At 48.2% G+C, this 11,735-nt stretch overlaps 1 protein-coding gene across 1 annotated transcript; it reads left to right on the top strand.

Annotated features, from left to right (window-relative positions):
- Positions 1 to 422: 422 nt before the first annotated feature.
- SOX18 (SRY-box transcription factor 18) lies at positions 423 to 3,954 on the top strand. Its single transcript, XM_024219209.3, has 2 exons — positions 423 to 927; positions 1,882 to 3,954. The coding sequence occupies exons 1-2, from the start codon at positions 516 to 518 to the stop codon at positions 2,730 to 2,732; spliced, it is 1,263 nt and encodes a 420-aa protein (XP_024074977.1). The 5' UTR covers positions 423 to 515; the 3' UTR covers positions 2,733 to 3,954.
- The last annotated feature ends 7,781 nt before the right edge of the window (positions 3,955 to 11,735 follow it).

The following is an 11,735-nucleotide window of genomic DNA, read 5'->3' as shown; positions in this document are numbered from 1 at the left end:
GATCAACCTGTCAGGGAACCCAGACCGGGCTGCCCGCCCCACAGGCTGCAAAGCAAGAAGCAACGCAACGGATCCCATCCGCCCTGCAAAGGGAATCGCCTCCCTGGCCCCTTGCTTTGCCGGGAGCGGGGTTCTGTCGCGCTGCGGAGTTAATGACCCCGTGTAGGGCTTGCAAAATAAATAAATAAATAAATAAATAAACCAAGCCCAAGCTCCTTGGCCGGAAAGGAACCAAGGTTTCAAACTGGCCCCCCAGCCCACCCCCTTCCCAATCGGCGCTTCCCGAGGCAGCCCGGGGACGCCGCCTCCCCGTTGCTGATTGGCCCAGGGTGGCTATATTTGACCCCTTCCAGCTTCGCGGCGTCCCAAAAGTTTTGGTTTTTTGGGGAGGGGAACGCGCCTGTCCCTAGCTCCCCCCCGGACCCGACCCGCCGCGCCGCGCCGCTGCCCCGGGACACGTTTCTCCCCTTGGCCCCGCACGGCTCGGTTCTGCTCCAAAGGGCCGCCCAGCTGGAATGAATAGATCTGAGCCTAGTTACTGTCGAGAGGAGATATCGCAACCCAGGGGCGGCCGTTCATGGGGCCCCACTGCGGCCCCCGCCGCTGAGCCCGGCCTCGCCTACCAGCCCGCCCCGGGGGCAGACTCCGCTTCCAGCCGGACCCCCAGCCCCGAGCCCGGCTTTGGATTTCGCCCAGGCGCGGCGGGGGGAGAGCCAGGCGCGCTCGGCTCCGCGCCCAGCCGCTCGCCGAGCCCGGAGCCCGGGTATGGATACAGCCCGACCTCGGGCAAAGCCGAGGGGAAGCCCGGGGACGATTCCCGCATCCGCCGCCCCATGAACGCCTTCATGGTCTGGGCCAAGGACGAGAGGAAGCGGCTGGCGCAGCAGAACCCGGACCTGCACAACGCGGTGCTAAGCAAGATGTTGGGTAAGCGGCGAGGCGACCGGCTGCGCCCCCCGACCCGGGACCCCGGGACCGGCTGCGCCCCCCGACCCGGCACCCCGGGACCGGCTGCGCCCCCCGACCCGGGACTAGGGTGACCAGACAGCAAGGGTGAAAAATCGGGACACGGGTGGGGGTAATAGGCGCCTCTAGAAGAAAATGTCCCAAATATCAGGACTGTCCCTATAAAATATGGACATCTGGTCACCCTGCCCAGGACCCCGGGCAGGCTGCTCCCACTCGACCTGGGGTAGAGACAGGCTGTCTGGGACCTGGGGCAGGCTGCACCCACAGGGGCAGAGGGCACCCACTGGCATAGAAACAGGTGCCCCTCGTTGGGTCCGGGCCAGGCTGAAGCCCAGACGGGAGCTGGGGTACGGATAAGGCTACATGGCTTAGGGCCGGGCTGCAGGTCCCTGGGTGGCTGGAACCGCTGCTGTTGCTAATTCTCCAGTGCAATGGCCCCTCCGCCTCCTCTCTTGCCTTGCAAAGGACATTTACTTATTGGCTTTCCTATCCGGTCGGGGTTTATTTTCCTTTGGGGGGGGGGGCAGCGTGCAGTGTCCCATTGCAGGGGGGATCCGGATGCCTGTACCCAGAAAGCGTTGGAATTCTCAGCAGAATGTGGGCTCCTAGTAGACCATTGCAGTCCTCTCTCTCTGCTTCTCTGCAGGGCTGAAGAGTTAAATCCCTATTTTTCTTTTTTTGGGGGGGATGGGACTTGGTATCACTTTTCAGCCCTCTACCCAGAGGGGGGTTAAACTGGAGGTTTGTATGTTGCCGGTTTTTTAACCGCATTCTGGATGTGACCTCCCTCCTGCCCCCCAAAGCATTTTCCTCTCGTATCTTCATGCATTGCTTCTTTGCAAAGGTCTGTGTGTTCTGGAGGAAGGGTGCAGGGCTGAGCTCTTCTAACGGGGTGTGCTTTCCCCTTTCCAGGCCAGTCATGGAAAGCCCTGAGCGCCAGCGACAAGCGCCCCTTCGTGGAGGAAGCGGAGAGGCTGCGAATTCAGCATCTGCAGGACCATCCCAACTACAAGTACCGCCCAAGGAGGAAGAAGCAAGCCAAGAAAATCAAGAGGATGGAACCCAATATCCTTCTCCACAACCTTTCCCAGCCGTGCAGCGACAGCTTCAGCATGAATCATCATAGTGGCAGCCAGCCTGGCCACCACCAGCCTCCCCCACTTAACCACTTCAGAGAACTCCACTCCATGGGGTCGGATATTGAAAACTATGGCTTGCCAACTCCCGAGATGTCTCCCTTGGATGTCTTGGAACAGTCCGAGCCAGCGTTTTTCCCTCCTCACATGCAGGATGACTGCAGCATGATCCCCTTTAGAGGCTATCATCCCCATCACCAGATGGAGTTTCCCCAAGAGAAGCCCATGGGGCGGGACATGGCACTGCCCTATGCTCAGACCCCGTCACATTTGGCTGATGCTATGAGGACTCCCCATCCATCTAGCATGTACTACAACCAAATGTGCTCTGGACCGCAGAATGTCCTTTCTGCCCATCTGGGCCAGCTGTCACCCCCTCCTGAAGCCCATCACGTTGACAGTGTAGATCACTTAAATCAAACTGAGCTTTGGACAGATGTTGACCGCAATGAGTTTGACCAGTATTTGAACATGAGCAGGACTCGTCCTGAAACCTCAGGACTCCCTTACCATGTCTCCCTGTCCAAAGTGACTCCGAGAAGTATCTCCTGTGAGGAGAGCAGTTTGATATCTGCATTGTCTGATGCCAGCAGTGCTGTCTACTATAGCCCCTGCATCACAGGCTAGGTCTGCCCCACTGCACAATGCGCTCACCCTGGAGAACGTATGACCCTTCAGTACAGAGTCTCCTTTAAAAAAGAAAAGCCATTTTCCTTTAACCATTGAGCTCCATAATATTTAGAGTATCTCATTAAATGCATCGCTTTTTTTAAACCATGCTGAAATCACTGATATACTGTATAACTATATAACACAACTAGATGCATTTTCCAACGCAGAGGGTTAACATAGACAAGAGGTCAGCCTATGGCACTCCATCTCTTAACTCTATGCCGACTGGAAAATATGGCAAAGCTTCTTACACATTGTTTTCAACCGGGCATAGCTGTAACTTCTAAGATCAGGTTGTTCTACCATGTCTTTAGACAAACTACAGTGATTCATGTCTAAAACAACTGCCAATGGGACCTGCTCAAATTGACCATGTTTAACTGAAGGGCAAACTAAATAGCATGGGAAACCTTGGAGATATTTTTGAAGTGGTTGTTTTAAGACTGGGTGCCTATTAGAGGTGGTTTTTAGCACAGTTTTCACTGTATTCTCAGCAATATATTTTAACTGGGCAACGAGGCTATATTTTTACTAAGCATTTTTTTTATATATAAAATTATATTTAATGTTTGGGTTTTTTTATTATCAAACTTTTTTTAAAAATAAATCAAAGGATATCCATGAGCTCTACAGCATTTATGTAGCAAGGCTGGATTTTAAAAGAAGAAATTTTGGGAGAAAAGGGAATTATATCAATATTGTTGAAGAATTGACTAGGATTCTATACACTCCCTAACCCCGCCCCAAAATAGAACTGCATACGTTTTTATTGTCTGGAGAGCAAACTGTCCTCTGGTTTGCATACTGGTTCATTATTAAATCATCATATAATTATTCCCATCTTGTGTGCTTGTTGTGTGAACACATACTTTCCGCAAATGCATGTTGTCCCAACCATTTCCAGATTCTTGGATCACTTGATTAATGTCCTGACAGCCTAGCAATTGTATTAATTTCAATCGTATCGCCCGCCAGCACTGGGAAGCCTTGTAAACGCTCTCCAAAGATATATGAAAGGCGGCTAGTGCTCAGAGAATGTCAGCAGACGCAGTCCTCATGGCTGTCTCACCCTCTCTTAAATTTCTCATTTTGTAAGTGTGAAAGATATGTTCTATGGGGAAAGCATCTGTTCTCAGATAAATGACATTTAATAAAACATGTGATATCCTTCTCTTGACATTCGTGTGCCTCTGTGTGGTTATTATTTTGCTAGCACGGCTGTACACTATCATATACGGCCTGATCACTACGAGCTTTTCCCGTACCCTCATTCGAGTCAAAAAGTGCAAGGATAGGGCCCATAAACGTTGCAAACGGGAAGACTTCTAGCCCAGCCAGTGCAGGCTTGTTCCCTGTAACACATTTTCTAATGCTTTGTTCAGTCTAGTTATAAAACATTCCCGGCGACAGAGCTTCCACCAAGATCCTACGCACCCATTAGAACTTCAGTTTACGTGGTCCTTGTCGTTGTTTCAACCCATTGTTATACTCATTTGGGTCCCCCAAAGCAAATCTTATCCCTCTTTCCTATTTTATGCCTCTCACTTTAATTAGTTCTATTTATTTCTGGTAAATGCGGCATTTGCACCAGAATATTTACAAAGGAAAATGCCAATCTGTTGCATAAAGTGCTAGCGGCATCCGTTCATTGAACGCTGGTGATTTAAACCAGATTGATTTAGCCCAAAAAGGCTACTAAAAAAATGAAGAGATGAAAGGTTTTTGTTGTTCTTGGCAGGGATTTGCCATTTAGGGGAGAGGGATATTTAACAAATGACATGAATTTTCAAGCTTCTAAATCAGACCCACGTTAGTGTTAACAGGCCTAAGTCCTGCCCCATTTTTTACGGGAAGTGCCAATAAATGAACTGAGTGTTTGTTCCCATTAAATTACAGAAAGGAACTCCATTGTGTTTCCATATACAGTATGTAAAAAAAAAAGTGTGTGGGGGGGGTTAGAATACATGGAAAAATGACATCATAGGCTAAACAGGAGAGCTGGCTTCTGGCCACCAGTGGTGTGTCCAGCATGTGCCAGGATCGCCGGCTGAAACAAACAAACAAAGAAATGGGAAGCATCCTGTGTGCCTGGACAAACGACTGCGAAAGGAAACAGCCTTATATAGGCTGAATCCCATTCTAGTCCCCAGAAACAGTCTGGAAGGAAGGAGAAAGCAAGCTCTGACTTATTTTCCAGTTCTGAGCTTCCAAGTACCTTGCATATTACCATGTGATCACTTCCTGTGATTAAAAAGAAGAAAAGCACACTCAGCCCCTCTCCCATCTGCCCTGGAGCTCTGACGGGGAAAGGTAATGGGTAGATTAGATCACAGAGGAAATGCTAGTTGTTTTCTACCACTAGAATTCCCTTCTTTCCCCCCACTGTTAGATTTGCAAGCTGTGCTAATTCTTCCGCCATCCCAAAGGGTAGCTAGATGATTCTTTGCCTCTTATACTACAATTATTTAGGTCCCCTCCCCCCTGCATTTTCATTGTTAATTGAATGCTGGTCACAATGCTAAGAATGCAGGGTAACATCTTCAGAAGTGCCTAAGTGACTTGGGCACTTCTGAAAATGTCACCAAATCCTATCTGCAGAAAAGGCTCAGTATGGGAAGCAGATGCCCTGTTGATGTGCCCTAATCTTGAGCTGGAGGGGACATCTCTAGAGGTCAGATAACGCTTCAGTGTCCATGGCCCATTCAGACCCTTGGCTTCTCTACATGCTAACTATCCATGGCTGGAGTTGAGTAGATGACCAGCTTTGTATCCCATCCCCAGTTCCCAAGCCATGCAGCCCTTCACTAAAAGGAATCGAACAGCAAAATACAGGTTTCTGACCATGTGTTGTATGTGGGTGAGGTTCTTTTAATCACTTTGGTGTTGTTTAAGATGTAGCTGCTTAACAGCTGCAAAAATACATGGAGCAAGCAGCTCTTTGTCAGCTGATGGATGCATCTAGCCTAGTGGAGAGAGACTAAACTGGCCAGATGTTTGAAGTGTTCCTTCACTCTAGCCGTTGTTTATAATGGGAGAGAGTTCCTGACGGCTTCATGGCTCCAGATCGTGTTCTTTTTTAGATGGACAAAACCCTGCCCCTGACACACACACACACACAAATCTCACTGAACCGATGTCTCGATAATGCACCAAATCAAGCCCCCAGGTCTGAACTGCCCCAGACCTTGGAAGAGTTCAGATCTGGATCCAAAGGTTGCGGCTTGGGCCCATCTTTAATTCTGTTCCTGTGTGGGGCTTGCTAAACAGGAGGTCGGTAGTCAAAGGAAGCGGAGAAATGCCGTGTGAGGCAACTGCAAACAGGCATTCGTGCGTGTCGCTCCTTTGGAAAAGTCAGAGACAGTCTGAACCTCATTCCCACTTCTTCCCCTGTTCCTACAGCCCAGGGCTTTTTAATTCCTAGGCAATGGCTCACCACTGAAGTTAATGGACTTGATGGGGACCTGCTCTTTTGAGGACTTCAATAGCTCAGACATAGGTTAGGGGTTCGATACAGGAGTGGGTGGGTGAGATTCTGTGGCCTGCGTTGTGCAGGAGGTCAGACTAGACGATCATAGAATCATAGATTATTAGGGTTGGAAGGGACCTCAGGAGATCATCTAGTCCAACCCCCTGCTCAAAGCAGGATCAATCCCCAACTAAATCCCCAAATGGCCCCCTCAAGGATTGAACTCACAACCCTGGGTTTAGCAGGCCAACGCTCAAACCACTGAGCTATCCCTCCCCCCAAGGGACCTCATAATGGTCCCTTCTGACCTTAAAGTCTATGAGTCTATGAAATATTTCTGCAACAGAGCATTAGGCATCGTACTGTGCATTTCTGCGGTTTAATGGCCATTTGAGACTTAAGATGTTTAAATTTCTATTGCACCATTGCAAAACAACACTGAATGATGCAGTGCCTGGGAGCTCCATGCGCTTCAACACAAAGATACTTGCAACAAAACAATCCCCACCCCACCCACACACCATCTCTCATACGTGCTGGGCCAGATCCTCAGCTGGTGTCAAGGTGCATCGCTCCATGGACTTCACTGGCATTGTGGCAATTGACTGCCGCTGAAGACCTGGCCTTCTGTGTTGGTATTAAGCACTGACAATAGCCCTTCCTACGGGAGGCTCATTGCTGGATTCTGCCCTGCTCCAAGAGTTCAGCGTTGGTTTTCTTTAATAACACTTGCTACACCCCAGTACCTGTCCGTTCTGCTATTAAGGCCTTTCTTTGACCACCTGCGCTCAAGACTTGGTCAAGATCATTACTTCTGCGCAGCCAGTATCCCCCATCCCACGCACAGTGGCATGCTTCCCTCATGATGGGCGGGCAGCTCTGGGAAGGCAGGGGAATGTGGCTTTTGTAAGGATGTAAAGTTCCCATCAGGTGGGTCATTCTGTATTCATAGGGGTGTCTTCTCCCTAGCCACCCACCAAAAGGCGTAGCTCAAATCACCACTGCAGGGAAAGAAGCTGGAATGATTTACGGTCAGTTAGTCCATCCCATCCCAGGAGCCCTATCTACAGCATTAGCAGGTCTCCTTGCAGGATCCTCCTCCTACCGAATCATGTCAGCTGCACCGTTCTCTTACCCATACCCCTAGTGAGGAAGCTCTCCTGGATACACACCCAATGGAAGGTTGAGTTCCCAGGCAGCAGCGTGGCCGGTGGTAGCAGAGCATTTTCACCCGCAAGGACAGCCAGGGAGATGACAGTGACAAGAACACAACACCCCTCGTCCAACAAGATGACAATCAGCTAGTGGGCCTGACTGAAGATTAGTTGCTGTTCACATAGGTGGGGTATCTCCTGAATTCTCAGAGGCGTATCCTACAGCCCAGCAAGGCTTTTGACAAATGAGCCATTGCTCCTTAGGGATCACCCTAACTCCATCTCGTGTTTTCCAGTAAAGGCTGCTCTCTCTTCTACATCAAAGCGGCAGAGGTCTGCCAGCCCTGTGGCCTCGATGAGGCATGTGTGTGTTTTTTAATAATGAAGCATAATTGCAACCAATACCGTGAACAACGCAACGCTATGCCCCGCACCCGCCCACCCGCAGCCCTACCCAAGATCAGAGAAGCAAGGAAGAAGGAAAACAAAACCACAGCATCATGGCAGATGAAAGGTTAGGAGAGCTCATGTCAGTCGCAGATTTCTGTCTAACCCCTTTGGTGACAAACGCCTTGTCTTGATCAGTAAGAATACTGTGCACAAGTCGCTTTAAGGAGTTAAGGCTTCACAATATGCCTGGTAGGGGGAGGACAATATTGTTATCCCTGTTTCCCTAGAAAGGTGACTGGGCAAAGGTTGCAGCAAATTCAGTGGTAGAGGTGGAAGAAGGCAGGATTCCCTGCCAAGCTCGCATTCTAATCGATAGACAATATTTTGGCTCTTTATAAATAGAAGTATAGCAAAAGCATCTGCCTCCCCTGTCCGCTATCCAAATGGCTGTAGGAGGAACCAGATTTGCTCTTCACTTCTTCCCCACTGACAGTGCTGAGTTTGTCTCAATGTGGTTGAGTCCTTCCTGACCATGCTTTCCCCATAGACTTTCCCTCCTGACATTTGGGCCAATCTCCCCTTTTTGTAGGATCCATGGATAGCTATGAAGGTCTCTCATTGAGTTCTGGATCCCAAAACCACAACTTCTTTATGGGTCAGATTCAACTTCCATTGATTTCAATGGGAGTTGGATCCAGCCATATAGCTGTAGGCCAAGATACAACCTACCCCAAACTATGGCTCCTTCCAATTGATTTCCCCTTGTAATTTTAAACCTCAACAGAATCCCAGATTACCTTGGCCATCCCATAATGCTATCACCAACAATGTCCCAGAGATACTTTTCTTAATTTTTCATATTTACAGGCTTGGAGGTAGCATTCTGGGAGCCCAATCTCAATCTTGCAATTCAAAGAATTAACAAATAAGAAACCAACTGGATAGCCTTATATTCAGGAGTATCGTGTCTACTCCATCACAAAACCCAAAAGGGCCCCACCCTGGGCCTGAATTCCTCCTTTGTATTGGGCTGCGTCATGCTTTTGAAGCACCTGTTCATTGACAGACAGCACTGAAAGCACCATGGTGGGGGCAGTGAGGGGTCTTTATAAGTACACTTATTATTCATGTTACGATTGTGTCATTTGCCAAGCGCACGCTTTCATGTGCCCCAAATCTCAGATTTGCACACTCTTTGGGTGCATAGAAATGTGCATGTCAAGAACTGTGCAGCAGCAGCCGTTTATGCATGCCCATTTTGGGTGCAGATTTAGGGGGCATTTTTGAAAATGTGACCCTCAATATTAGATAGCGGAGGTGGCACAGATTGGCAGTGCTCTGTGTTTATAGACTCTCCACTGCACTATTTTCAGAGATAATCAGGTTATCTAGTATTTGTATTTTAGCCCAAAAGGATTCCACAGCACTTTACAAGCTTTATACACACACACAGGAATCACTGAAATGTAACCGCTTTTGGAGTGGCACACAGGAGCTGCTAAATTATTGCATTCCATGTTAGACCGCTAGCACGCTAGTCTAGCACTCTCAGCTGCAGAGCAGAAGATCACCCCAGTGCATCGCACAGAGAGAAGTGTGGCTAAGGAGTCTTGGACCTGGGAGAACACTGATTCCTGAGTCAGATCATTGACCTTCTGCATCTTGCAGGCTTGGGCAGAAAAGCAGAGAGAACGGTGCAGTGCTGGGAAGCAATAAAAGTTCAGCAGTGTGAAACAGCCCTGAATAGAAAAAGTTGACCCCCCCCCAAATCATGAGTTTAGGAGGAAAAGACATTTTTCTCCGGCCAAGTTAAGGACTAACCTTTCCCCCAGATTTTGTATGTTGAACACTGCTGTTCGAAGTTGAGCCACTGAGTAGCGAAATATTAAAGGGGAAGTTCTACAGCTCCGACTGTAGAACAGAAACAGCTGAAGAGCATGGCTTAGTGCATTTATAATTGGTGTTTTCCCATGACTTCAGTTCCAACGTATTGCCAGCATCGCATTTTCTAATTATTTTGTAATCAGGATTTTCGTAGCATGGTTGAGATAATGTCTGTGGACTGACCCATGAACTCAAATGTCTCGTAACACCTATGGATCTGCTGACTGATTATCTGGATATCTTTTTGGATCCGTGGACTTTCCTAGTCCAGAACTACCGGAAGGAGGCGGGTGTTCATTTACAGAAAGGTGATCTAAACAAATGCCACTGGGACACTTGTGCTCCGTTCTGAGCTAGAGCTTGGGAGGGGGAGGAACCAGCCAGGCCACCATCTTAAAACACAGGAGGAAAAGAAGATGACTTGCTTGTTTGCCTGCCGCTACTGGCCGTGGGCCACGCAATGCTTCCAAAGAGATTTGTGCTTCCTCCATCCAGCTGCTTCACTGAGGGGCAGGAGTCCAGAAATGTGCATTAACAAGAGTCAACATCTACAAGCAAGTAACCTCTAGCCAGCCAGCAAGTCCACTGATGTTCAAAAACCTGAGCCAATAAAACCCCCCTGCAAATTTTTTCAGCTATGTACCAACTTCCTGAAGCAGAATGAAACCGTGAGAGTAACAACAGCCGTCCAGCATAAACAGCAACCTTTCTTTCACCAATTGTTATTAGTAGAGGGAGACCTGTACTTCAGTGTGTGTGTGTGTGTGTGTGTGTGAAGATCGCACAGACGTGTATTTCCTGGGTTCAGAGATATATGCTTAATCCCGAGAAATCATGTTATTTTCACCTGAATTTGGCATTTGAATTTTAAACATAATAAGCTGCTTCCTTGTGAGTTGCACTGGAATGTTGAATGTAACCTCATTCTGGCGGGGAGGAAGAGGAGAGGAAGAGACTGGCTATTACCTAACCACCAATACACCACTACTTTGGGCAGGCTGCCTTAACTGACATCAGAGCTGTAATCGCAACATTAGAGATTTGAACCTCCCTCTGTCAGTTATTTGGCTGGAACATAAATGTATCGATTGCCACTGAGACGGAGAATGGCCTGTTACTTTGGGGGCTGATAGCTAAACGAGATTGCTGCCTTCCCAAATTCTTACATTGGGTTTATACGGAATTGTGGGCTCACTTGATATGATTTACTCCATTTGTGTATTAGATTAATGGGATGATTTGATAATAACCCACTTTCTTTACATTTGATTTGTTTGTATATATATTTTTTATTTTACATTTTGCGTCGTTATTTCATGTAGGCAATAAAATTGGAAGCCAGTGTGGTTTGGCAGATTCCGCCCCAGATGTCAAGGTTCCAGACCTGAGGCGTCTCAGGGTCAATAAAAGAGATAATCCTGTGACCCGCCTAGGGGTGGCCCATATGACTCCCCCATAGTCTTCCCATAGCAGGTGCCCATACTGGGACACCGTCAGCTTTTGAAGGAAAGCTGACTTATGTATCGATCATGTCTCGCAATAAGTGACATCCCAGAACCATTGTGCGACTGGGATGGGTATCAGCTGCTCAGCTCCATAATAAGTCTATGCTCCTCGGGGTAGGTTTAGCATGCAAGACAGCAAAGTGATAGAGCTTGATCAGCTTGGGTGAGAAGTAAGTCCAGACATTAGCAGACCTGTAAGCTAGTGGTCCCTAAACCTATGGAAACTAGCATCATTTAAATAAATAATAATAACCCAAAAAGCCCATAGGCAAGGTTTTTGTATCAGATCACAAGTGGGTTACATGTTGAGGAGGCAGAATCAGGAAGAGAGCAAAAGGTTCCCAGGCTTTCGCATACCCTCGAGAGAAAGTCTGATTGTTCTGATTTTGCCCACAAACATAGTTCCCCTTTGCGGTTTGATTAATCTCTAAAGGATGCCATGGCAGGATGGAGGGGCAGGCACTTCCTGTTTTCCTAGAGAACAGGATGTTCTCTTACGATGATGCCTTTGGAGCTGGAGACCGGAGGTCCCGCTTTAAAGGGCTTTCATTCCAATCCT

Source organism: Terrapene carolina, unplaced genomic scaffold (assembly GCF_002925995.2).
Source record: "Terrapene carolina triunguis isolate 2854851 unplaced genomic scaffold, T_m_triunguis-2.0 Scaffold130, whole genome shotgun sequence".
NCBI lineage: Eukaryota > Metazoa > Chordata > Testudines > Emydidae > Terrapene > Terrapene triunguis.
The sequence above is the reverse complement of the archived record's forward strand: the minus strand, read 5'-3'. Positions and strand labels throughout refer to the sequence as shown.

Excerpts from the sequence above, each read along its gene's own strand:
- SOX18 (XM_024219209.3), top strand. The coding sequence starts at position 516 with ATGAATAGATCTGAGCCTAGTTACTGTCGAGAGGAGATATCGCAACCC. Across the intron at positions 928-1,881 it reads GGTGCTAAGCAAGATGTTGG|GCCAGTCATGGAAAGCCCTG; the intron begins GTAAGCGGCGAG and ends TCCCCTTTCCAG.